General features: G+C 65.7%; 1 protein-coding gene across 1 annotated transcript; it reads right to left on the bottom strand.

Moving 5' to 3' along the window:
- Positions 1 to 424: 424 nt before the first annotated feature.
- On the bottom strand, positions 425 to 25,637 carry ASPG (asparaginase). Its single transcript, XM_042987803.1, has 16 exons — positions 25,556 to 25,637; positions 19,158 to 19,266; positions 18,368 to 18,479; positions 15,915 to 16,040; positions 15,534 to 15,617; positions 14,556 to 14,682; positions 10,573 to 10,685; positions 8,321 to 8,503; positions 8,110 to 8,223; positions 7,438 to 7,554; positions 6,246 to 6,341; positions 5,837 to 6,000; positions 3,525 to 3,611; positions 1,527 to 1,626; positions 1,182 to 1,262; positions 425 to 928 (listed from the first exon to the last, which is right to left on the bottom strand). Exons 1-16 carry the CDS (start codon positions 25,635 to 25,637, stop codon positions 917 to 919), a joined length of 1,707 nt encoding a protein of 568 aa, XP_042843737.1. The 3' UTR covers positions 425 to 916.
- Positions 25,638 to 26,336: the final 699 nt, after the last annotated feature.

The raw sequence follows: 26,336 nt of genomic DNA, 5'->3' as shown, positions 1-26,336 counted from the left end.
GGCTGGACTGAACCTTGAGGAGCAGCCAGACAGACCGGGAGGGGCCGGGAGGACTAGAGAGACAGTTGGGTCGGTCCGGTCTGGTCCGGTCGGTCCGCACAAGGGGAGTCGGGCAGAGGCAGGTATGAGTGGGGGCTGCTGGGAGCAGGGGCTTCAAGTGTCAAGAAGGAGAAGGAGCAGACAGACCGAGGAGATGGGGCAGAGGTCGTCTGGAGAAGTTGCAGCCTGAACGGTAATCTGGAGGAGGAGGCAGGGCAGCGGGGGAGGGCCGGCCGGGCGTCCCTCACCCCGGGGGGGGCTGAAGACACGGCCCTTTGACCCAGAGCCTGGGGCGCGACTCCCCACACACATACCCACAGTCCTGGGACCCAGAAGGACGCGCTGGAGCTGGGGTCTGGGGACCGAGGGAGGTCCCCAGAGAGACTTTATTGCCGCTCTGCCCAACCGAGACCTTTAGGCTGTGTGCGAAACAGAGTGGGGAGAGTCCCAGCAGTGGGGGTACGTCACAGAGTCGTGGGGTGGCGTCCCTCCAGCAGGCCACAACAGGAAGGAATGGCTTGTTCAGCAGCAAGGCAGCTTCAGGTTAGACACCAGGCAGCACTGCCTGAAAACCGGAGGTCTCTTGAGACCTCTTCCCTGGGCACAGGCGGTGTGTGGGGGCAGGACAGACGGACAAGCCCTTTCCTAGGGAGGGACCCAAGGACCTGAGCAAACCCAGCCAGACTTGAGAGTCTTCTGGAGGGCCAGATGACGGAATGGGAGGATGGGGTGTGAGGTAGGAGGCAGGTGGGAGCCTCCCGCCCAGTGGGGTGGGGCAGGGTGGGCAGGACACGCAGTAGAGGGGTCTGAGGTCCCCTCCAGGCTCCAGGAACCTCTTGGCCATGGCCGGGGTCCTCCGGTGCTCTGGTAGGGTGCATCACAGAGTGGCCTGACAAGACAGAATACAGGAGGTCTGAGGTTGACCCTTCCTACGGGAAGCCCTCCCGGATTGCACCCTTCAGGCGCTTTTTGGCTCCCCCTACACAGCGTGTGCCCCACCTACAGAAACAGCTCCGCAGGCCTAAGTGACTTTGACCCATCTCAGCTTCCTCTGGCTCGGTCCCCAGGACTGGCCCTCAGACACAGGGGGCCACAGTCCAGCGGGGGAGCCTTCGGCCCTGTGTGGGGCAGAGGGAACTTACTGGGCCTGGGGCCTGGACAGCAGCCCCACCCTGGAGGTTCTGCAGAAAGGTCACCACTTCCAGGTTTCCAGCTGCTTCTGCCTACAGGAGGGTGCACGTGGGGGCGGGGCTGCCTCAGGGACACTGACCAGCAGCCTGGCCCCTGACCACCCACCTGGATGTCTTCCCTGGCTCTTCCCACCCACGCCCGTGACTCCTTGTCCCCACAGCTCCGGGGCCAAGGACCAGGAGAGCAGGAGTCTGGACATCGGGTGGGGGGAAGAGGGGGAGCCAGGGGAGCTGTCAGGAAGTCTTCCTGGAGGAGGTGGCCTAGGAGAGGGCAGTGGGGGCACTGGTGGCACTCACAACAAGCAGGGCACTGCGCCCGTCATAGCCTGGGCAAGCCAGGTCAGCCCCCGCCCGCCACCATGACTGCAGGCCTTCGAGGTCCGCCCTGGAAGCCAGCCTGGAAGAGGGAGCAGAGGAGGGGGTGCCGTCAGGACCCCAGGCGCCTTTACAAAGCCAGTCCCCAAACAGCTGACCCAGCGGCCAGGGCAGGAGGGCAACGGTGCGGGGCTCCCTGGGGGCCGGCCAGGGGCCTGCGGTCTGGTTTCACCCAGAGGGGGTGACTGTGGCTCAGGTGGAGGGCGCACGCAGGCGCACACTCACACAAGTGTGCATGCGCGTGCACACGTGCCCCACGTGCGTGCCAGTTTCATGTTTCACAACACCGCTCTCCCTGGGCGGGGTCCGCAGAGGCAGGAGGGAAGTCTGCGCAAGCCCAGTGGCCCAGGGAGACACGCGGGAGACCCTCGGGTGGCCTGGACCTGCGTGGCGGAGCAGGTGCCCCTGGGAGAGGGACGTGGGCCCACCTGCTCTGAAGAAGAAGGAGGGGCCCTCGCCGGGGTCCTCCCCTCCATCCTCACCCTCCCCCCCCCCTCAGGGGAGCCCACTCCCCACCCGGGGGCTGGGCCGGCAAGGGACCGAACACCAGGTGTGCTGGCCCGGGGCAGGGGGTGCTTCGGGGGGAGGCCTATCCCCCCAAGGGGCCTCAGGGACGCCCCCCTAGTCGGGAGACAGCAGCAGCAGCCTCAGCAGGCGCTGAGCTATTTCTGGGGTGAATCACGCCGGGTGGCAGCACCAGGCCCTCCCGGACCTGTCGCCAGCCTCCCACAGGCTTGTCTCTCGGAAGGGCCCTCAAACGCAGCCAAGCAGCTCAGGCTGGACAAGCCCACCGCCAGGTCCGGGACGCTCGGTTTCGCCACTTGTCAATGGAGCCATCAAGGCCCACCTGGCCGTGCAACCCTGAACCAAGTCACCCCAGAAGTCCCTGCAGGGCCACGGCCAGCGGTTGTGAGCGGGCCCCTCCCTTGCTAGGTCCTAACAGACCCATCCCATCTGAGAGCTCACCTTGTCCTTGTCACCTGAGGAGGAAAGGGCCTGGGTTGTCCCCCCACCCCCACCCCTGGGGACACAAGATCAGAGCAGGAGAGCCTGAGGCCGGGCTCAGACCCAGAGGGGCCTGTCCACCCCACCCCACATCTAGGACTGGGGCCCCCAGGGTCGAGGGGGTGGGGGAGGCGCTGGCTGGTGGGGACGAGAGGGCCAGAGCCTCGGGGCCTTCTTGTGAGCAGAGAGCTCACCCACGCCTCACTCCCGGCCGGCCGTTCAGCCAGAGACCCCACTGTCAACACCCACTCCCCAGGCTCGGGGGCTCTGACATTCAGGGCTGTGGACCTAGGCTGCCTCCGACACCCCCAAACCTGGCTACCACCAGTGCCCCGGCCTGGCCTCCTGGACAAGCCTCTCCTGTCCTCTGCCTGTCTCTCTCCACTCCCCACCTGGGCTCTCAGACCCAGCCTGGGGAGCTGACAGGTGGCACCGAGTGACCCAGTGCCGGTGAGGCTGTGACAGCAGCACCGCTGGGAGGGGGTGCCCGCGGACGCAGGAAGGAGCTGAGCTCGGCAGCCCTGGGCCTGGCCTGCACCCCGCCCACCACCAACACCCTCCCTGGAGACCTCCGGGGCCCCCCGCTCCCCTGTGCCCCAGTATCCCCAGGCCTGCCTTGGTGTCACTCGGGGCACCTGCGAGGTCAGAGCCATGTTAGCGACTGGCTGCAGTGTGCCCGGGCTGGACAGCCACCAGCCCCGTGGTTAGTTTACCAGTGACAGGGACTGGGTCCCACCACCGTGCGCCCGCACTGGAGCCCATCCACGGTGGGGGTGGGGGTGGGGGGGGACGGAGACTCATGAGACCTGTCACCCAGCCCAAAGGGGGATCAACCCCCCAACCCTCAGGGTGGGTCTCCCTTCAGAAGCCCCCCACCCGGCCTACCAGCCCTCCCTGCATCCTCGCAGCCCTCACCTGCACAGCTCGGTCCCTGCGTCCTCTAGCTCCTGGGGGGACAGGCAGGCCCCAGCTGCCCGCAGTAGCCCAATGATATCCTGATGCCTGCCACGAGAAAGAGTGTGCTGACCAGGGGCGCCTGGGTGGCGCAGTCGGTTGAGCGTCCGACTTCAGCCAGGTCACGATCTCGCGGTCCGTGAGTTCGAGCCCCGCGTCGGGCTCTGGGCTGACGGCTCGGAGCCTGGAGCCTGTTTCCGATTCTGTGTCTCCCTCTCTCTCTGCCCCTCCCCCGTTCATGCTCTGTCTCTCTCTGTCCCAAAAATAAATAAAAAACGTTGAAAAAAAAATTAAAAAAAAAAAAGAGTGTGCTGACCACCCACCCGCCCAGGCAGCCTCTGCTCAAGCACAGCAGTGCCTCACCCACCCCTAGCCCCAGCCCGGGCCCCCAACCAGGGCCACCAGTCCCAGCCCCAGCCCGGGCCCCCCAGCCAGGGCCACCGCCCCCCGACCCCGGCCCCGGGCCAATGCAATGCCCCGCCACTCATCCAGGTACCTTCCCAGGACATCGCGGGTCTGCACGGCGGGGCCAGGTCTGAGTCCCCCCCCCCCCCCATCTCACCCCATGTTGGAGGGTCCGTCGGCCCTGACTGAGCAGCTCCTCCCCTCGCATCATGAGGCCCCTGCCATGGTCTCCCTCAGCCCGTCCTACGGGCCCAACGCACCCCTGTGAATACCTGGGGACAGCCGGGCCCCGCTACACGCACCCGTCCCAGCCAGGGTTGCGCCTGGGGAAACTGAGTCAATCGGGCCTGCACTCTGCCCTTGGAGGCAGGGTGTCAATAAGACACTAGGGGGTAAATATGAACAGTAGGGCCCCAGAGCAAGGCCCCAATGTCTGTGGGCTCCCCGAGGCCGACCGGCCTGGGCCAAGCCTGGAGCCAGCCACTGGGTGTGCGTGGGACATGGGGGTGAGAGGTGGGGCAGGGCCAGGGCGGGGGCGTGGGGGGGGGGGCTGGGGCCACGGGCGGGCAAGGCAAAGGAACAGAACGAGCGGAGGCTGGCTCTCACAGCAGAAGTGCTGACCAGGCCCCTTGCCCACAGTGTCTGTGTCCTATAAATGGCATGGTCACCCCACTTTTAGGAAGCCTGGGGAGGAGGGTGGGGCCCCCCAGGCCTTGCCCTCCCCGCCCTGAAGAGCCCTCTAGAGCACAACAGGTCTGGGAGTGAGGCCAGGAGAGTGAGGCCGGGAGACCGGTTTGGGGGGGTTGTTGTGCCAGGGGCGGGGGGCGGGGCAGAGACAGTGAGCTCATCACCACCCACCCACACCCAGCCGGATCGCCCCGGCCCCTCACCCCCATCCTGGGAACCCCCCGTGCCTCATGCTCACAAGAGTCTGGTAAAGAGGGTGCTACCCATCATTCCCCTCACCGAGGGTCACATGCCCACCCCAGGGCTCACACGGCTGGGGCACGCAGGACTTGACCTGGACAGTGTGGCGACCCCAGGCCCACACACCCTCAGCCTCTCTCCAGGAGGCTCACCAGCGCTCCCCACACACACCACAAAATAACCCAGGATCCGGTCGGCCAAGTGCCCGTAGGGAGAAATCCCCCAGGAGAAGTTACGGGTCTGGGCTGGGGGGTCTGGGGACTGCTACAGACACCAGATAAAACAACAAAAGATGAAAAATGAGGGCTGTGACCCCTGCCCCCAGACACACACACACACACACACACACACACACACACACACACACCACACACACAGCCAGGCCAGGACCCCTCCCTTTAAAAAATCAGAGCTGTTGGGTGGGGCCAGCCTGGGGGACATCTTCCCTACCTTGCTGGCTGAGCCTGTCCCCCGAGGGCACCTGTGCCCATCCCAGCCTAACATCTGGCACTAAGTAGCCTGCTTTATGTCTATGACATGCACGTGCTGGGCCGGCGGCTTCTCCCCTTTCCCACCCTCCAGCCCCACAGGCGTGTGTGGATGACGGCAAATACGCATTCAACCCCTTGAGCTTTGTCCGTGAGCATTTTTCTTTCCTAGAAACTCTGCACCAGGGTCTTGCTGCGCCTGCCTGGCTGAGCTTAGAGGTCACCTCCTCCAGGAAGCCCTCCCTGACCACCCTGCCCGTTCAGTCCTCCCTGTCTGGGCCCAAGCATGGTCCCTGCTAGTACCTGCCAGGCTTGGGGGGTGTAGGGAGGGGGCAGCGAGGCTCCAGGAAGCAGGTGTCCTCAGCTCTGCCGGGGAAGCTGTGTCACCACAGGCAACAGGGCAGCCCTGTGTAAGCCAGCTGTGCCCAGGTCCGCCCCACATGGCCCAGGTACCTGCCCTTCACCGCCAGCAGCAGCGGGCTCAGTCCATCTTCATCCCGGGCGCTCACACCCACCCCTCTCTGCAGCAGCATGGTGACCACCTCGCGGTGGCCTCCCCGGGCAGCCGCGTGCAGAGGGGTCTGACCGTTAAAGTTCTCTTGGCTCAGGTCACTGCCCTGGGTGAGGCAAGGGCACATCACCCACTGAGGGAGCGCTGGGCAGGGGCGGGGAGGGGACGGGAGGGTCGGGGTGCACCCCGGGACTGGGGCCTGGCACGGCCACCGGCACGCCCTGTAGCGGCAGTAAGGTCCCACCAGCTGGCTGCCCAGCGTGGCGGAGCAGGGCCCCAGGGAAAGGCGGCCCTGCGTCCCCCGGGGCCCGGCGTGGTGGGGCTGCTCCCTGAGGCGGTGGGGGGCCTCACCAGCTCCACAAGTGCCTGCAGCACGTCCAGGTCGCCCGCATGGGCCGCAGCACAGGCCAGGCCAGGCGTCAGAGCTTCCCGCACTGCAGCGGCCTCCTGGGTAGAGGACAGCGGCACCCTGGGACCTCGCCTCTCCCTGGAAAGGAAGGCCCTACTCCACACGTGGGCAGAGCTCCTTCAGGCTGCCTGCCCCCAGCACCGGGAATGCTGTGGGGCATCTAGGGGCTCCCCAGGATGCCAGAGGGCCGGGAAGCCCAGCAGAGACCCCGCAGGCCGCCTCACACCCAGCCCAGCACCCTCGGCAGGGCCCGACCACAAAGCGACCGTATCTCTCGAGCTATTAAGCCCGACACAGCCGCCCTGGTGACAGGCCACACACATCCCGGCCTCTGACCACGGCCTGCCCTGGGCAAGTGGCAGTGAGCACGGCCAGAGCTGTCCATCACAGACCCACCCACCCACCCCCACTCTGAGAGGGGAAACTGTCACACGCGGGGTGACCCCGGGTTGCAGTGCTGCTGTCCGTGAGCTCCCATGCCAGGCCTGGACATCTCGGGCAGAGCGGGGTGTGAGGTGGGGCACCAGGAGGCCCCCAGCACCCCTGTGGGTCTGACCCGGCCTGAACCCCAAACTCTAGACCCGGAAGTATGAGCTCAGCGCCCCTGCCCCTTCCAGGTCCAGGCCCCCGGGCTGGGAAGGTGAAGAGGAGCTTCAAGGTGCTGTACCTGACAGGTGCGGCTGTGGGGCCTCGGCCGCGGTGCTCAGAGCCCAGCCAACCCCGCAGCAGGCGCCCTCTCCTTCCAGCACCCAGGACAGCGCGCCCGCCTTGACTCAGGCCTGCCGCTTCTCAGGCAGCCCTGCACCCGGGGCCAGCGGGGGCCGTCGGCAGGCCCGGTCCAGCCGAGCTTGGCCCCACTGTGTGATGGGGCCACGTTTTGCCCACCATCCACATCACCAAGACTCCGCTAAGCCGTCCCGGCCCCTTCCCACGGCAGCTCCTTGCCTGAATCCTCGCAAATCCTCCCCACCGCGGACCCTAGCCCTCCACCTGGGTCCCAAACCACACCATGCCTGGTGGTTTTCTGCTCATGTGCTGGCATGATGGGGGCCACGGCTGGTGCCTGGCGTGTCCAGAGGCGACCCGCAGCTCAGGCCCCCATGCCACACCCCCCCCACACACACTGGCCAATACCTGGCTCAGACTGAGGAGCTGGGCGACCCCCCGGCCCAGCGTGCTACAAGTCAGCGAGGGCTGGTGCTCATCCCCCGAGGGCAGCGTCACCTCCCCCCGGAGGTCCCTGGCCAGCAGCTGGAGGAGGAGAACAAAGAGAGCCAGGAAGGCCCTGTGGCAGGCAGACCACTGGCCCAGGCACCCCTGGGGCACGTGGCGAGGGCTGCCCTGGGCCTGCAAGTCCTCAGTCCAGGCTGTACCCCTGAGGCCCAAGCTCAAGCCCCGCCAGGTCCCCATGGGCCGACCCCAGCCTCCATTCCATTAGCTCAGGGTCTCCCAAGGACCCCATCCCCCACCCCCTGCACCGTGGTCACCACCCAGGCTGGCTGTGTCTGAGGTCCCCCTGGGAAGGGTGGGGGACGAGGGGATGTCCTGGGAGCGGTTTGAGGAGCCTTGGCCAGACCGAGGCTCCCCGAGAGAGTGGAAGAACACGTTGTCTGGGCTTGGGGTTGGCAAGGGGTGGAGGGAGCCCAGGCCTCAGAGCTGGCGTTTCCCCACCACGGGGAGGCCCCGCATCCCTGCCCCCTCCCGACCCAGGCACACAACCCGCTGGGCTGGGCCCTCAGCAGCCCTGACACAGGTCCCCATGCCCCCCAGCCCAGGGGGGAACTGTGCCCAAAGCCGAGGGTACACCTGTTTCCTGCTGTCCAGGCTCAGCCCCGGCTGGCCCAGCACGTAGGACAGCTTGGCCATGGCAGCTTCCGACGTCATGTCGAAGCCCGAGACGATGCCAGCTCCCGCCACGGCCTGTGGGGAAGGAGGCACGAGCAGGAAGGGGGGTGCCGCTCACCCTGTGCCCTCGGGCCCATCCCCTCCCCCTCCAGCCCTCCAGCCCCGCCCCCACCATGCCGGCTGCGTAGCCAGAGGTCACGGTGCCCTGAAGGCAGTGTGTGCAGTTGACGATGAGGAGCCCTCGCTCGGTGGCGGCCCGGAACTCCCGCAGCAGGTCCGGCTTGGTGGGCCCGTTCCCGCAGCCGAACGTCTCCATGACCACGCCCCTCAGGGGGGGCTGCAGGAAGGCCCGAACCTGCGGGGCCGGGAAGGGACGGGGACGGCCTTGGCCTCTTGCTCCGGCAACAGGAGCCCACAGGCTTGTCCTGCACCTTCAGCTATGGCAGGGACGTCCGGGCTCTGAGCAGGCCACATGGAGAGCCATGAGGGTCTGCTCCCCACCACGCCCTCCCAAGGAAAGGCCTTGTCCCCCGTTAAGTGTTTAAGGCTGCGGGTGGTGCGGCGACAATCCGAACGCCCCCTCCAGCGCGCCCCCAGCCTCGCCAACCCTCTATCCAACCCCTTATACCTGAAACATAGCAGGGGCTGCTCCCAGCAAGCCTGTGCCCTGCAGCTAAACACACATGCGGGGCCCCCAACGAGCCCCCCGCACTTCCTGCTTGGCCGCCAGGCCCACTGGCCTGGGGACAGTACTTCCGTGCAAGCATCCACCCCTCTGGCTGTGTCCCCTGTCAGAGCCCTGACCCCTCATCAGAAAGGCTGAGTCCAGCTCCCTCTGCTTCTCCAGGTAGAGGTCAGAGGTGACTGCACCCTGTCCCTGGTAGACACCGGGAATGGGGAGGCGACGCCCCGAGACGCACCGCAGGAAGCAGGCCCTGCCCCAACGGCCCAGCTGCCCCCAGCAAGCAAAAGCAAAGCCCCCGGGGCCCTTTCCCCTGCACAAGCCTCGCCCAGCTTTGTGGGGTGGGGGCAGGGCTGGGGATGGCCCTTCATTCCCCCAGCTATGGTGAGTTCTAGGAATCTCAGAGCCCCAGCACGATTCTCCCTGAAGGGTCCTGTGTGGCTCAGCCCCATTGAACCTGGCAGCCTCGGACAGTGACACACAGATACTACAAATGTGGGACCCACCCAGGCCCGCACCTGTCCCCTGGGGACAGTCCCTCACGTGGGCCCCTCCCCCCCCCACACTCCCCGCAGGTCCAGCCCGACCGCCAGTGTCAGCTCCTGAGCTCCTGGGACAGCCCTCATTTTCGAGACCAACCGTAGGAGAAGCAGGCTCCAGCCCAGGAGGCCACGAGGCCCAGCCCCAGGGCCTCGAACTGCCTCCTACTCTGAGGGTCTCTGCCCTTCAGAGGGGCCTGGGGAGAAAGGACCCTCGCGGACCCTTGGGCTGCGGGTGACACAGAGCACAGCGGTGGCAGGACGGTGGGGGGCACATACACGGGGCCGGGCCCCGCTTCTGGTTGTAGGACAGGGGTCCTGGTGCGCGTGGCCTGCACACCCTGGCTCCCCACAACAGCTTCCAGCACCATCTCTGGTCCAGTCTCGGGGAGGCCACCTGAGCTATAAGCCCCGCCCCCCCATCTTTCCTACCGGATCTTTCACAGCACTGAGTACATGTCCCACGTACTGTGGGACGCTGTCCTAGGCCAGGCCCGGGACCAGCATGGGGGACACATGGTGGGAAGACCATCCCGTCTGTCCCCAGTGCCTTTGAGGGGGTCAGGTACCGGTTCACAGACTATGAGCGACCCAGAGCCCAGGACACTAGCACCCACCAGGCCACCCTGTGTGCGGGAACGTACCCGCAAAGCCGCATCTGCCCACGGTGCCCGGCTGGTCACAGCACTGAGCCCAGCACCCACACCCCGGCTCATGGCCCTGCGATGCCCAGAGGTACCTTCAGCTCAGACACCCTATGGGGTGGGCCACGTGGCATCTGAGCCCAATTCACAAGTCAGGCCGCAGTCAGGCGCCGTGTCTACCCCAGTGGCAGCTGGTGGCCGAGGGGTCATGAGCAGGGAGCACACGGAGGACAGGGCAGAGCGGCCACAGAAGGAGCAGTCTTAGGGCCACCACCCCCCCACACCCCCCCCCCCGGCCCTGCAGGAACCCGGGCCATGGGCCACGAGTCCACAGGCATCCACGCGGTCAAGCCCGCGTTGCAAATGAGGGAAGACCGGGCCCCGAAGCCCCAGCGGAAGAGGCAAGGGAGGGGTGCAGGTCTCGGGGACACATGCAGCTTCAGCACGCCAAAGGGCCTGCGTGCCCGGGCCCGCGGCGGGGTGGGGGACGGGAAGGGGCGGGGCAGGACACAGGATGCGGGGGAGTGCGGAGGGCGCGCAGGGCTGGGCGGGTCCCTACCAGGGCAGCGGGGATCCCGGGGTAGAGACGCAGCAGCCCCACGTCACGCTCCACGCTGCTGTGCACCACCAGCCGCTCCTTCCCTCGGACCTTCCGCACCAGCTCCCGGTTGACTGTGAGGGCAGAGGTACACGTGTGGGACCGCTGGGCCACCGGACAGCCGACACCCCCGCACGCACTCGGCCCTAGCAACGCCCACGGTGCGTTCAGCCCCTCAGGCCCTCCGTGTTGCCCGGCCTCGCTCTGGGTGTCTCCAGAGCCCCGGCCCTCTCGCCGCCACCCTGCCCTGCCCTGCCCTGCCCCCCCTCCCGAGGCAACTCCTGCCGGCCCTCAGCTCACTCTTAGGACGGGTGCAGCCCCAGCCTGTGCCGGCTCTGCAGTGGCTCGGAGTCCGGGGCACAAAGGAGGACCCCCCAGGGAACGGAGGCTGCCTGAGTCTGGCAGGGAAGGTGGAGGAGAGGCGTTCCAGGCAGGGGGAACGGCGTGCGCAAAGGCCAGGAAGCACAACATCCATGACAGAGCTGACGAACCAGAAACGGTTTGTTGTCCTGGACGCCAGGAGGAGTCCGCCCGGTCCTCTGACCAGCCAGCCTCACCTGTGCCTCGCTGGGCACCCACCTCGCCCACAGCTCAGCGAGTCAAGGAAGGAAGGAATGAGTGAACCAGTAAACGAGTCTCCTGGGCCCCCCACCTTTGGGGACAGAAAGCCTCCTTCTGAGGCCCAACGCCCCAGGCCCTGTGGAAAGTGGGGGGCAGATATTCGGGGTCCGTGCCCCTTTCACCCACCACACAGAGGAGCTGCCCAGAAGGCCCGTCTCCCTGCCGGTCCGAAGTCACTGCTCTGCCAGGACCAAGCTGGCAGATGCCTCCCAAACCCGGGGGGGTAAAGGGAGGGGCTGGGCAGCAGGACCAGCCTTTCTTTGAGCCCTCAGGAGCCCCACACCCAGCACAGGACCCCGTTCTCTCAAGTCCTCGGCACAAGACGGCGCGATCTGGGCGGAGGCGTCGATGCCCACTGGCACAGACTGTGATTACAGCCTCTCTGAGGTAGCAGGCATCACGGAGACCCCCGAGTCCAACACAGGGAAACCGAGGCCCAGAGTGGGCAAGGGCCACCAAGGCTGCTCATCCAGTCAGGTCCGGAGCCAGGACGAGAATGGCGGGAGGGGTGCGCCCAGGACCCTGGCCCAGGGCTCCTCCCTACACCCCCGCCCGCGTGGGGGTGTAAGCCTGCACGCCCCCTGCTGTTTCCACCAGACCAATTCATGTGTGATAATAAACCAGGGAACATTCCGGACACATGCTGCCCTCTCCCGATGCGTCAAAGGGGGTGTGGGGGGATGGGGAGCAGGAGGGGGCCCGCGGCATCAATCAGCAGTGAGAGACGCCCTTTAATTTAGGGCCGAGCGCCCCAGCTGGACGAGCAGATAAGCTGGTGGGGGGGTAGGAGCGCTGCCACCGCCCAGGAGTTATGGCTGCAAAGGGGGCTTTATGGAGACAAAGAGAGCCCACGCCCCCTCCCTGCACGGCTGGACCATGCCCGCAAGAGCCCGCGGGGCCCCAAGTCCTTCTTCCCCCAGCGGAGCCGAGGGAGGAGGGCGGGGTGGTATCCACGTAGCATGAGGGGCACCGTGACAGTGCCACCTCGCCACGCAGACCTCTGACAGTCCCCCCGCACAGGAGGGCCCTGGGCTCTGCTGTCCCCGCAGCTGGTGGCAGGGTCACCATCACATGCCCCTCTTGACCCCCAAGCCCTGCCTGTAATGGCCTCACAGAGGGAAGTAAAAACACAAGGGAAAGTCCAGGCTGGGCTGGGGTCGTCCTCCAGCTCCCCAACAGGAGGGGGGGGGTAGCCCCTGACAGCCCAGGCGTCATCGGCCCCCCCGCCACCCCCGCAGTCCTGCCTGCCACATCCTGGGCAGAACCTGGTGTTTCTCAACACCGGCTGCTGGAACGGGCCTGGGGCAGGTGGGGGCAGAGGCTCTCACGCTCTGCACGGGCACCCTGGCCAGCGGGAAACAATCTTGGCGGGGTCATGGGCCTGGGGCGCCGGGGTGGCCTCTGCCCTGCGCCCACCAAGCTGCCAGGCCAGGCCTGCCTCAGCGTGCTCCATGCCCTGAGGCCTGCCTGGGCCTGGTGCGGCACAGACAGAGCCCTGCCGTCCCGGGTGAAGTCCTCCAGGCCTGCCAACAGGGTGCGTCCCCGGAAGTCCCCCTCCTGAGCCCCAGATGAAGTGTGACTCAGTCCCCAGCAGGGAGCCGGGCCTGCAGAGCGGGCGGCCCACTCCTGGTGCCCATGCCTTCCTTCCCCAGCTGGCCAGCACGGGGGCAGGAGGGGCTGAGCACCCACCGCGGCCAGGAAGCTGATCTGTCCTCCAGGATCAGTATGCGTGCCACCTCCTCCGGGGAGCCCTCCTGACCGCTCAGTGAGCAAGCGGCCCCCCGCCTGGCTCCCGGCGCCCTGGGAGTGCCGCACGTACCTCACATCTGCTCACGTGTTCTGTCTCGTGACCCCTGGAGGGTGCTCGGGGAAGTGGAGGGTGGGCGGGGGGAGAGGGTGCAGGGTAAGACCACCAGAATGGGAGTCAGGGCTTGGCTGAGCCGACACCTCCCTCTGCGGGCCTCTCCACCTCGGTTTCCTCCCCCGTGGCCCCCTGCTGCCCGGCAGAGAACCAGGGGGACAGCCAGGTCGTGGCCATCGCCATGCTGGGATCCCCACTCTGTGTGTCCTGTTGGGATCCAGAGGCGCTGGCGGCTTCCAGAGTTACGTGACCAGCCTGCCCATCCCAGGAAGGACCCGCTCCCACCATCCGCTCTCCACAGACAGCCCAGCAGCAGCCAGAGCCCCCGCCCACTCCGAGCCTTCATCATCAGCCTTCCCAAAAAGACTCCTGCCCCTACAGCCCCTGCCCGGCCTGGGCCCGGCGCTCCTGAGGCCCTGCCTGTGCTGGGACATTCCAGGAAGCCCCTGTCCCTAGGAAGTCAAGGCTCTGGCCACCCAGAGTCCACTTCCTTCCCTGGTCTCGATCTGCTCACCCTCCTGCGGGCGTGGAGGCCGCTGCACCAGCAGACCCCAGGGCTCTCCCCATGCCAGCCTCCTGGAACCGCCCCTCAGGCCCCGGCGGAGCCCATGTGGGCGAGGAGGCCGCGCTGCCCTCCCAAGGGCCTGCGGTCAGGCAGTCTAACCAGAAGAGCCACCCGGTCCTGCTGGTGCTGGGTCCCCTGCCTCTCAGGCTTCTAAGCCCCAAAGTCCCCCCCCAGGAGGGCTGGTTCTACCAGGCCCTACAGCACAACTGCCACCACCACAGGGTCTCTAGGACAGGACCCCACAGCTGGTGGGGCGGGGACAGGTGCCCAGGCCCCCCCAGCTCAGTCAGAAGGAGACACAGGGCAGGCCCCCAAGCTGTGCCCACTGTGTTGTGCCCACCATGGACCCGGAGTGGGGACTCCTGGGGACACAGCAGGAGGGCAGACATCCTGGGTGGAGACAGGGCAGCCCTGGGGGTGACTCCCTCTGGGTGAGTGAGGCCAGCCGTCCTTGCTGAGAACAAGGTCAGAGACAGCTCTACACTCAGGGAGAGGCGAGAGTGGGTCAGGGGCTCCCTAGGGGCTGGGCTGCCTGCCAGGCTCAGGAGGCAGAGGACTCCCCTGGAAGTTCCAGGGACAAGGTCACAGCACAGGAACCTCGTCCCGGGGGGCCCAGGTGCACGTCAGGGTCACAGACAGACTCCTGGACTCAGGGTCACAGGTCCCCCAAGCCTGCTCCTCCTCTGGTTCAGCCCCCCGCTCCGAGCTGGGGCTCCCTGCCGGCACTCCCCCCTTCGTGGCCCACGCAGGCCCCCCTCTCTGAGTGGCCCCCGACTTTGCAGCCCAGGGCAGCAGGGGGACTCTCTGGGGCCCCAGACACGGTTTCCCGCCCAGCTCCAGGCATGAAACCCTGGGCGGGAGCCCTCATGGGATGGCCCTGCTCGCCGCCCAGCTTACGTATGACGTCAGCGCCCACAACGGCCAGAGGGGGCAGGTTGGGGGAGCAGAAGGCCGCAAACCTGCGCGAGTCCACCTTGGTCACTCGGTTGCCCCGAAACAGCTGATTCTGGAAGAACAGGCAGACCTGTGGGGGAGGCGAGAGGCAGCGGCTCAGCGCTGGGGAGCCCCAGGGCCCTCCGGCCTCCCCCCTGCCATCAGCGGAGCACCCACTGAGGACAGGTTGCAGATGTCGATTGCGGCTGCTGCCCTCCCTGCCGCCCATCCCTCAGGGCCTGGGGAGAGCCAGGCAGGGAGCTGGCCACCCGAGGGCCCTGCCGCCCCTTACTTCCCACCTGCCCTCTGCCCCCATCCCTGCTTCTCATCCTTGTTCCCCTGGTGAACTCGGCCCACCCCTCACCACAGTGTCCGCGCTCCGGAGCTCAGGGGCTGGGGGGGTCTCGTTCTGCCCCCCGCCCCAGCTGCTCTAGGGCTGTTCCCCTGGGGGAGGGAGGGAGGCACAGCGGTAGGGAGACAACGTGAACCGTGCTTCGGTGAAGCGCCCTCCCCCTGGCACAGGGTCCCCTGCAGTGCTAGGGGGTCTCATAAGGTCTCCCCGTGCTGCCGTGTGGAGAAAGAATGCTGAGCAGGGAAAGCCAGCTCCACAGCTATACTGTGTACAACCTCCTTTTACAGAAACTTACACGTAAACACACATAACGTGAACACGCGTTAACACGTAACCCGGAAGAGAACACAGCACGCTGTTAACAGCAGCGTCTCTGGGAAGTAAGACATGGGTGGCTTTGTTCCCTTCTGCTTTCTTTATTTTCCAGGTTTTTCTACGGTGACGGTGTATGCCACTTGTAAGGCAAAAGACACATCTTCAAACCCTGGCTGACGGCTCACCTGCATGTCCTACCTGAGTGCCAACCACAGCCCCCGCCTGCGCCACGCAGGCCACGCCCCCTGCAGCCCACGCCAGGGAGGGAAGGGTACCTCGGGGATCACGTACTGGCCGGCCATGAGCAGGGCCCCCAGCAGGTTCTCACGGCCATCATTCCATAGGGCATGGATGGGCACCTGGGGGGAGGCCGGAGATGGGCTGAGACTCACACAATACCAGAGGGAAGAATGAAGGGGGGGACAAAGTAAGGGCAGCTGGACGAGGCGGACAGCAGGCCATGGATCCACCCACCCACCCACAGGACCCAGGGCACTGACCAGCCTGGCCGGCCAGAACAGACAGGACAGGCGCTGCCTTGGGGACCTGCAGGACTAAGCAAGAGGCCCAGGGTGCGGCCTGGGTCCCCCACAGTGCCAACTCCCCCGGTGGCCTCAGGAAGGCCCCCGTGCTCTCCGGTCAGCCCGGGACATTACCTGGGCACCAGTAAGGATGACGGTTTTCTGCAGGTTCTCCAGCACGAAGGACAGCACGGAGGCCGCAAAGGCCATGGTGTCAGTGCCGTGGATGACCACGAACCCGTGGTACTGCCCATAGTGTCTCTGTGGGGGTGCAGCAAGCTTAGGCCGGACTCCTCCCAGGGACAGGCCCCCTCCCGGGGACAGGCAGCTAGCTGGTCTCCCACCCCCTCAGGGAAAAAAAGGAAACGATCCCAAATGCAGAGGGAGGGAATCAGGGAGGCACAGGTGGGATCCTGGTCACTTTTGGCCCAGAAGACACTCTCTGGGAAGCAAGCCTCTACCTGGAGTCTCACCCCTCCATGCTCTCCCCCACACCCAGGACAGCTTCCTTTCCTGACACCTCTAATTGCATGAGAGACATGGCCTAGGGGGGAGGGGTCTCTGGACATTCTCCTAGGATAGGAAGGTCCCCTCTGGACTTCCGGCCAGCGTCTCCCCCAGGCGATGCCCAGTCAGGGGTCCCAAGAACACTGGCGAGTTGGAGGACCACACCAGACTACTGTGTGTGTCAGCACGGTACTCCAGGAGGGCCCCTTGCCGCATGACCACTGCCTCCAGGCAGGGGGCTGTGGGGGTGCGTGAGCCTGCGAGCCCATGGTCCTATAGGAGGGCCAGGCAGGGACACAGCAGTGGGCACAAGGCACATCCGGTGCCGGGAGCTGACAGGTGATCTGGGACGCTGCCTGGAACAGGACCTGGCAGGAAGGCAGGACGCTGGCAGGCAAACGTGGGGAAGGGTCCTTCCAGATACAGGCGTGCTGGCCACCTCTGAGAGGACATCCTCAGGCTACCACTTAGAGGGCAGCCAAGCCCGGCCCTAAGAGGGTGGCTGGCCCGGGCTATGGTCGCAAGGGCACAGTTCTGGGAACCAGAGGGTCCAGTCCCTCCTGAAGGGACCCTGATCAAGCCAGGCTGGCCCTGGAACCGTGGTTGCTGAACCATGTGGCGGGCTGGGGCACCCTCTGCTGGCCACACAGGGCACTGCCACAGGCAGGCCCTGAAGGCCCTTTGAGTCTGCGTGTGGCCGGACACTGCAGCCAGGACAGCAAAGTGGTCAGGCCCCAACCAGAGGACAGTGCTGACCACAAGCCAGGGTAGCTGCCCCGGACTATGGCCACAGACACACCCATTGGCAGCCAGTGGCCCCGTTCGTGGACGCAAGGACCAGGCCCAGGACCACAGTGTCCTGCTCGCAGGACTAAAGAAAACAAGCGTGTGACTGGGGCCAGGCCCCAGCAGCAGGGAAGGGGAGCCTGTGTGATGAGCCTCTGAGGCTTAAGGGAGACGGGTGAGAATTGGGCCTGGAGGAGGTGGGGTGGGGTGGCAGGGCCCCCCAGGGAGGCAGTCAGGCCACAGGGCCAGGCTTGTGCAGGAGCGGGGGCTGGTGATGAGGAGACTGGGCAGAACGGAGAGGAAAGCTGATGGAGGGGCGCTCTGGCAGCAGGTCCGAGGGGTCACCACGTGATGCTGTAAACCACAAGACCTGCACGGGGTTCTGAGCTTTTTACGGGCTCCAAATCCACTAAAGTCCCAACTCCAGGGTGGGCTTGGGTAGGGTGAGCAGAGAAAGGTGGGCCAGACATGCAGCCTGCCAACCTTCAGGGGAGCATCGTGCATCCCAGCCTAGGATACTAACTCAGACAAACCTATTACAGGAACACACTAGGGCTGCTGTCCAGACCATTTCCTCACCAGGAAAGTGGACATGGCCCTCGCTGCCTATCCTCTGCCTGCACGTGGGAAAGGGCCTCAAGGCCTTGCAGCTGAGATGCGACCCAAGGATCCAGCACTTTCCTGAAGCTGCCATTCCCAGACGTTCCAGGGTCTCAGACCAGGCAGGTGGACTCCATCCCCACACACCTCAGGGGAGTGCCTCCGCAGCATTGGCTCCTCCCCGGCCCACGAGCCCCGCCCATAACCCCAGCCCTGCCCACACCCCAGTCAAGTCCACACCCAACCCTGCCCACACTTTCAGTCCCGCCCATACACATGTGTAGCCACGCCTACACATCCCCAGCCCTGCCCACACTCTCAGCCCTACTCTCACAGCCCCTCCCAGTACAGTCCCACCCATGCTCCCAGCCCCGCCCAGTACACACAGCACCGCCCACATTCCCACCCCCACCTACATACTCCCGCCCCACCCACACTCCCAGCCCCACCCATACATGTAGCCCCGCCCACAGTTCCAGTCCCACCCACACTCAGCCCTGCCCAGTACACGCAACACCGCCCACGCTCCCAGCCCCACCTACGTACAGCCCCACCCACATTCCCTCCCAGTATACACAGCCTCACCTACCTAGTCAGCCACGCCCACAAACAGCCCCGCCCACACTCCCAGTTCCCCGCCCCCCAGTAACACAGCCCCACCCACACCACTAGTCCCGCCCACACTCCCCAACTACCTCGATGGTCTGGGCAATCTGAACCCACTCGGTGATAGTCATGTCACTGGAGTCGAAGAGGGGCTGGCACTCCAGTACCGTGTAGATGACCCTCTGGTCAGGGCTGGCGGGCCTGCGGGAGGCAGAACAAGGGCTCCCACTCTGTCCCCTCCTCCCTTGGCCTGCTCTGTTCCCCTCCACCCAGCCAGCCCCCCTCGTCCGCCCCCCCTGCACTGAGGGGCTTCTCAGTAGGCTCTGCATATCCACAATCTCTCAGCAACCTGAATACAGGGCCCAGCCTTCCTTCCACCCAGAGTCCCCAAGAACAGGGACCTTGGTCCTCACGAGGGGTCACGGCTGGGCCGGGACAGGCTGCTCCCCAGCACTGTCACCTTCCCAGACCCGGCTCTAAGAGGGGGCCCAGGCCTGGCCCTCCATGGGCCAGGAGCGGACCCTGGGAGGACGATCTCTGGCAGGAGGGAGGCCAGTGACCAGGAGGCCGTGAAGGGCACCAGGCAGCCTTGGCCCAGAACTAAGAAACAGAGACAACTTTGCACTGGGGGGAGGCGGGGTCTACCTGGGGCCAGCCCCTACCTCTCCCGATGGGCTTGGGTCCCCGAGTGGCTAGGCCCAAGGCCTGCAGCCCCCCAAGGCTCACTTGAAAGAGGGCCGCTGGTCGGTGCTAAAGCCATGACACTAGTGACCACAGCCTGCCCCACGGACCCTGCAGGAGCCGTCCCGTCTCAAGATAGGCCCACCCCTACGACAGCAGGCCGTCATCCCTGGCTGGGCCCCAAGGCCCCACACTCACGGCAGCACCAGGGTGTCCTCCGGGAGGCCAAGGGCCCGGGCGTGGTCCTCATCATGGAACATGGGCAGCGTCCTCAAGGCAGCGGCCAGGCCCCTCCCAGGGACGAGCACTGCAGGCAGAACCCAGCGCAGGGGGTGTGGGGTCAGGGGCCAGCAGCCACCACCTGCTCCTGTAACCGCCGGCCCCTCCCTCCTCATCAGGGCACTTACCCAACACGCTGGGGGCCAGGCCAGGGCGGGGGCCAGGCCAGGGCAGGGGTCAGGGGTTTGGGGTGGGGACACAATCCAGGGCCCTGGTGAGATTGGGCAGCCGTTCCAGGTCTGGATGAGACGGCTTCCTCCCGGGGGGCCGGGCAGCCCCCCTCTGGCCACTCCACCCAGGGCCTGCCCCGGCCCACCCCGTCTCCAGGCGACCCCGTGCTCCCAGCTGAGGTTCAGGGGCTCAGGCTGTCCCCCGCCTTCCATCACAATGCAGCACAACGCACCCACGCTTCTCCCCACCACTTGCCAGGTCACCCACACTAACTCCTGCGGGCAGACATGCTGTCTGCTCTGCCTGGAAGTCCTTAGCCCCTCCTCCTTCAAACCCAGTATGTGCTTCGCCCCCGCTCAGGTCACCATCTCCAGGAAGCCCTCCTTGACGTCCAGGCTCTGATGCCCTTCCCACACACTTCCCCAGCGGCCCCTGCTCCCTCACTAGGCTGTGTGACCCCTCCAAAACCCAGAAACATGTCCCATGTCCCAGAAACAGGCATCTGAGGCACTGGGCAGAAATGGCGTTGTGTTTTAGAAAACCCTCAAAGGTCACAGCTGTGTCTGCTAGAAACGACCCCTCGGCAAAGGCTCCCTCTTGTCCCTCCCTGCTCCCTAGCAGCTCCATGACCTTGGACAGGTCAGCTAACCTCTCCGGGCGTCTCCCACACACTTGGACACAGTGACAAGGACAACAGGGTCCCCTTCCTCGAGAAACGCCTTTAGCTGAAACGAGGAAGGAAGACCTTTCAAGACCGGGCGAGTGGTCACTCCTGGACGACACCCTTGCTCTCGGCCTCCGCAGCCCACGGGGCACGTCCAGCCCCCGCTGCCGCTTAGCGGCCTAAAACATCCTGCTGTTCAGGACTTGAGAAGGCTCCAGCGCCAGCAGGGCTGTGACCTCACTGGCAGTGCCGGGGGACAGTCTGCCCAGGCCCGCTCGGGGTGTCGGCGGAATTCAGCTCCGTGCGTGTGCAACTGCTTCTTTGCTGCCTCTCCCACGGGGGTGGTTCTCAGCTTCTGGGGCTTCCCGCGTTCCCGGGCTCGGGCCCTGTGCTCCGTGTCCACAGCCAGCAACGGCTTTAATTCCCATGCTGTGATCTCTCTGACTTGGCCTCTGAGTCATCTCCTCCCTTTAAGGAGCCAGAAAGCTCACTCGCCTCACCCGCGGACACCGTGCCGCTCAGTCCTTCCTGAGAGTCTGTCTCCTCGCCAGGCCGGCGGCCAGCTTCCCGCCGCTGAACGCGAATCTGCTCTTTTCCTGAGGGCCAGCAGCTCAGCATCAGGCCCTGAATCTCCAGCCCAGCACCCTGGGCCCTCTCCTGTCCCTCGTGCCCACTGATGCCCTCCCTCCTGCCCTGCAGCTCCCTGCAGGGGCTGCCCCCCCACCGCGGCCCTCTGAGGGCCGCTCGGGCAGATCGGCTTCCCACGGCCGCGTAGCACATTAGCCCAAACAGGTGGAGAGCGGGCGCAGCACCTCCCTGTCGTCACACGGCATCTGTGGGGCAGAAGCCCGGCCCACCCCACGCTCAGCAGGACCGCACTCCTCGCTCGCTCAGCTTTGCTCAGGCTCCCTCCATGGGCCCACCTTCTACGTGCCAGGCACACTGGCCCCGTGGGTGCTCCTGGATGTTCATGGTGCCATCTCCCCAGCCGGAGAGGGATCCCCAGTGGAGCCCCCGCCCCGCACACGGCCCCAGCAGGGGCTCCACGCACGTTTACTGCAGGAGTAAACAATGCGGGTTAGCTGCTACGGGGCTGCTTGAGGAAACACCACGTCGATGGGGCTCAGGAGACAGAGGGGGACATCAGTGCACGACTGCCCACCTGGCCACACCCCCAAGATGCCCGAAGCATGACCAGGACACGTGCCTGCCTCCACACAGGTCCAGGCTCACCAGCCCCGCCAGCATCGAGGACAGAACTTCAGAGGAGGGCTCACAGCCACCCGGCCACCCAGCCCTGGCGGCCAAGCTCCCCGACCCCACCCTCGGCAGGCTGACAGGCAGCCCCCAAAGGTGCGCATGCCCTCCCCGCGAGAAAGGCAGTCTTTGCAGGTGCGATGGAGTTAAGGGTCTGGAGATGGGGGCACCACACTGGATTATGCAGGTGGGCCCTAAGTGTGGGAGACGGGACACGCGGAGGAGGCAGCCACGTGAGGACAGGGCAGAGAGCCGCGTGAAGGCGCCGGCCGTGAAGACCACGGCGATCCAATCACAGCCAAGGAAGCGGCAAGGACGGACCCTCGCTGCCCCGTGTCGGACGCCTGCCTGTAGCACAGGGGGGCCACCTGCTCGGTCACGTGTTGGAGCAGCCCCAGGACGCTCACAGAGCCACTTTCCACCCCAGCTCCTCGTGGGGGGTGGTGCCAACCTGGGGATCCGCGGACGGGGCGGGGGAGGTGGGGATCCACGTGGTCTGGGTCTCACGGGACGAGCTCATGATGTGGGTGGTCGCCTCCACCCACAGCCAGGCTGTTGCTGGCCGACGGTGAGGCAGTGACCGCTGGGGGCGTCCTGCTGCAGCGGGGTGGGAAGCGGCAGGGCCAGAGGACCCCGAAGGGTGGGACCCTGCTCTTCCCGCCCGGGACTTATGTGCGCGGCACAGGCAACGCTGGCCCAAGAAGAGGCGACGCCCTCCCGGTCTGTTCTCTCTGGGCAAAACCCGCCACGGCACTGTGACACCGAAAGAGCGTGGGAAAACGTGCAGCCAGAAAATGGGGGGAAAGAGCTGAGGGAAAGTCAGGACGTTAATGAACAAAAATCGTGCCTTGGGGTTTTGTGACATCCTTGGCTTTTTCAAACTGGTCATTTGTTATGATTTCCTTACTCGTTCCGAGTAAACATCTGCTCTCACACTGAACTCTAATTTTGTAAATTGTATTCTTTTTCTCAACAAGGGCCCCCACCCCCCCCCACCAGGCCCCTATAAAACCAGAAGCAGACCATGCTTCTCAGCTACGGCCAAACCCCTCGTGTCTAAGGGACGGTTTGTCCTCTAGGACTGCGGGTCCCCGGGGAACCACCTATAGCTTCGGCCAGAAAAACGTGAGCGTGTGAAGCTACGCTCAGGGAGGAGGGCCAGGTCGAGTGCTCAGATGCCATGTTGCGGTGACCGAAGACAGTGGACACCACCCTTATGGGCGACGTTTGGCTGCAGGACCAACTGTGACCCCCACCCCGGGCTGTCCTGGCATGTTCAGATACCCGCCCCCAAAGTTCTGCTCCCCATGTCGTGTCTGCAAGTGCCTGCAAGGGATGCTGGGGCAGGGCGGCACTCAGAGGTCACAGGGGCCTCTGGCTCCCTCAGCCGGATGGGAGGGGCCTCTGGCTTCCTCAGCCGGGTGGGAGGGGCCGCTGATGCTGCTCAGCCTTGGGACCGAGGCCATCATCTGACTCTGCTTTCATGATGCCCCTTGACCTGTGACATCTTTGCTGGACTCAGAGAAGGGATGGGTCCAGGGGTGTCCCAGGCTGCAGCGGCCTCTGCCCTCCGCTCGCCGTCCCGGCCTCTGGCAGGGTTCAGACAAGCGGAGCCGTGTGCCCTGCAGGCCGCTGTTCACACCCTCCACAGTGACAATCCAAACAGCTTAGCTGCGGCTGGCCTGCTCCCCTCGCCACCCTCTGCCACTGTCCCGAGGCTGGAGCCCCATCAGCAGTGCCAGGCGAGTTAATCATTGATACTGTCCCGAGTTCAATGACCCCTGCTGGGCTCGGAGAGGGCAGGGGCTGCCCAAGGCCCTCCTAGTGCGGCCTCCAGCCTCCAGGCCTGGCTCCTGCATCCATCCCCATCGTGCCCGTGCCTGTGCCCTGGCCTGGGGGCTGCCCTCGTCCCCGGACACCTTTTCAATCCACACACACGTTTAGGCAAAAAAGTCAGCACAAGATGCGTGTCCCTGAACACTGAAAGCAGGCCTGAGGGCCGTCCCTGATCTCAGGGGGCCAAGGGGTGTATGACAGCAGGGACCAGACCCCATGTCTCTTCCTCTTTCGTCCTCTGGGGTTTAAGCCAAGCCTTCCTGAAGTCGGAGGACTGGGGAAGGAGCAGCCCTCAGCAAGGAGCCGGGAGGCACCACCAAGGCCCCCAGCGGACTAGTCGCCCCAGGCCGGCAGCTGCCTGCTCCCCAGCCGTCGCCTGCCCCGCAGCTCAGGAGACCATCTTCCTCGCCCCCCAGGACAGGCTGGTGCTTCTGAAGTGACTTCCGAGTGCAAGAGGTGTCCGCTGACCTCGCCTTCACCAGACCAGGAGGCCCCAGAGCCAGAGCAGGCTCCAAGGGATTCCGGAAGATTCTTCCCCATCTGTAGCCGACCCCCACACCCTCTTTCCTGAGTCAAGGTCTCTAGTTCACCTTCTGAACATGTGACTTCGCAGCCTCTCCGGGAGAAGCAGCACCCGTGGGAGTGAGCCACAGGGCTGCCTCGGAGGACGGGCAAAGAGGTCAGAGAAAGGTGGGAAAGAGGTCAGAGTCCACCAGTCCATGCAGCCCAGACCCTCAGGAACTACGTGTGAGCTCAAGAGAATCGCAGATGGCCACATGCCAAGCCTGGAGGGGCAGCATCCGGGATGGGCCAGGGTCCCAGACGGTCCGCCCAGGGCAGCTCCCCTCTCTCGGCCCAGCCTCCACCTCCCGGCCCCTCCCGCTCTCTCCCACCTGGGTCCGGGCCCCAGGCCCTCAAGGGAGGCCACAGCCACACGCAGGGTCCCAGCCGTCCAGGTGCCCACGGCCCTACATCCTCTCCCCAGACCGCCTCTGTGACTTGAATCACATGCCGCTGCTGGCTTAGTGTCAGCCCCTCTCAATCTTGTGACGGCCGAGGGAACCAGACAGAGCAGCACCCAGCTGGCCAGTGTCACCGGGGGCCTCCAGGCTTCAGAAGTCCACCCATGAACTAACCAGGCAGAGAGGCGGAAGGCACAGCAGCAGAGGGCTGGCTCCTGGCAGCCCAGGGAGGGGCAATTGGCGGGCTGGGTAGACAGCCACGTCCCTGGGGCCTGAGCCCCTACAGGACAGGGCTCTACACAGGCCTGAGTCCTAGAGCCCGGCATGGAGTGGGGCCCCAAGGAATGTGTGAACTGTCTGTGTCACAGATGGAATAACAGGGACAGAGGCTGGAAAAGCTGCTGTTGGAGCCACAAAGAAAGCACCAGTGGGAAGGGGGGACCAGGAGCGGTGGGGGAGGGGATGGGCCGAGGCCGAGGGACCCACCAGGACAAAGGAGATGTTCTGTTAGTCCTGGGGGGCGGGGGGAGGGGCGGGGGCCAGAGTTGGTTGTGACAGGGGAGGGGGCATGGGACGTCTGCTCTGGCCAGGCCCCTGCAGTGGGAGAGGGGGAAAGTGTGGGGGGGGGAGGACACTGCAGGGCCGGGTTAGGGGCTGACCCAGGTGTGAGCACAGACCAGGACTGGAGCAGCAGGGAGGGGCCGCTGGCAGGGAGCCTGGGAGGAAGGGGTCAAGATAGTGCCAGCCCACGGGAAGTGGGACCCCTTAGGGACAGTTAACCCGCAGGCAGCAAGAGAGTGGTACAGAGGTTCAAAGATGAGGCTGAGGGTTTGTCCCGGGCCCCCTGGGCTCGGCTGGGCATCCCACACGTCACGGGACCAGGAGGAGCCTTTGGGGAAGGTACAGGCAGTGTCCCACTCTCCTGGCCACGCCAGAACATGCCGGATGCTGGTGCACAGCCATCCCCTTCCCACCCCTCCAGGCTCCCCAAGCCAGTCTCCCTGCAGGTGCTCGGCCCAAGCTGATGGTCTGTCCGGGGTCACCCGTGAGCTCCAGCGCCCTGGCCCAGGCCCTCACCCCCCACCTCCAGCAGCAGCCCCTGTCACAGGGGCAAAGACAAAACGCGCAACTCCCCAAAGCCACCTCCTGCACCTGAACAGTCCAGAAAGGTGTGATGGGAGGGTTGCCAGGAGCCCTCAAGCTTGAACAACGTTGGGGGAAGGGGTGGGGTCAGGTCACGGCCCCTCACGATCCCTGGGGAGGGCCTGGACTGACACCACAGGGTCTTGTTTGTCCGGAAAGGGGTGAGATAGAAGCCGTGGGCCCTCGGAGACCCCCATGGCTCTGTGCAGAGGGGTGGGAGAGGCCCCGGAGGGCTCCGACCTGGGAAAGGCCACTGGGCACGGGAACGACCCCATTCCACTCACCGCCGCGCTCGATCCGCATGCCGATAGTGCCGCCGGTGTAGATGGCCAGGAGCCTCCGCTCGGGCTCCACCGCGCGTGACATGCCTACCGGGGACCAAAGAACCAAGGGGACTGAGGGCACCAAGGGACGGCGGCGGGCGCACCCAGGGTAGCCGGGGAGGGCTGTGCCTGTGGTGGGGAGACACGGCGAGCTAGGTGTGCGGGTCGGAGGTGGCGGGTCCTGTCCGGGGGCGGGTCCCGTCCGGGGGCTGGGGGTGGGGGGGGCGGGGCCTGAGAGGCCCTGGGCTGTCAGATATCGACCAGTGCAGTGGCCCTGGGTGTTGGAGTGGCTGTGACCTGTGACACACAAGCCACGTGCCTTACGGTTGGCCTAGGGGACCCCCCAGAGCGGAGTGGGGGGCGGTGGGGCGCCCTCCCCTCCCAGGTGGGTCCCACAGACCCCGGTGCTCCAGCAAAGCCAAAGCCCTGCAGGCCACACCCTCGGTGTCACTCCTTGCGGGTGGGGGTGGGGGCAGGCAGAGATGCGGCCCGCCCACTCACTTCCCGGAGAAGGGCGGGAGGGGACCTCTCCAGGGCTAGGACCCACCCCCCTCACCCCCTCCGCAGCTCTGGAGGGCAGGGAGGGCAGGGGGCAGCAGGCTTATCTCTAACGGATTTAGCGAGGCTGTACCCTGACCGCTGGGGACCACCCCCCCACCCCACCCCCTGGCTCCCCTCAGGGGGGAAAACTGCACTGTCTCCACCACGAGCCCCTCCAGTATTTGATTTCTCTCCAGGGAAG

The sequence above is a fragment of the Panthera tigris genome, chromosome B3 (genome assembly GCF_018350195.1).
Source record: "Panthera tigris isolate Pti1 chromosome B3, P.tigris_Pti1_mat1.1, whole genome shotgun sequence".
Taxonomy (NCBI): Eukaryota; Metazoa; Chordata; class Mammalia; order Carnivora; family Felidae; genus Panthera; species Panthera tigris.
This window is presented reverse-complemented; position numbering and strand designations above follow the sequence as displayed.

Excerpts from the sequence above, each read along its gene's own strand:
- ASPG (XM_042987803.1), bottom strand. The coding sequence starts at position 25,637 with ATGTCACGCGCGGTGGAGCCCGAGCGGAGGCTCCTGGCCATCTACACC. Across the intron at positions 18,480-19,157 it reads GAGGACACCCTGGTGCTGCC|GCCCGCCAGCCCTGACCAGA; the intron begins GTGAGTGTGGGG and ends TGCCTCCCGCAG. Across the intron at positions 6,001-6,245 it reads TGCAGGCACTTGTGGAGCTG|GGCAGTGACCTGAGCCAAGA; the intron begins GTGAGGCCCCCC and ends TGCCTCACCCAG.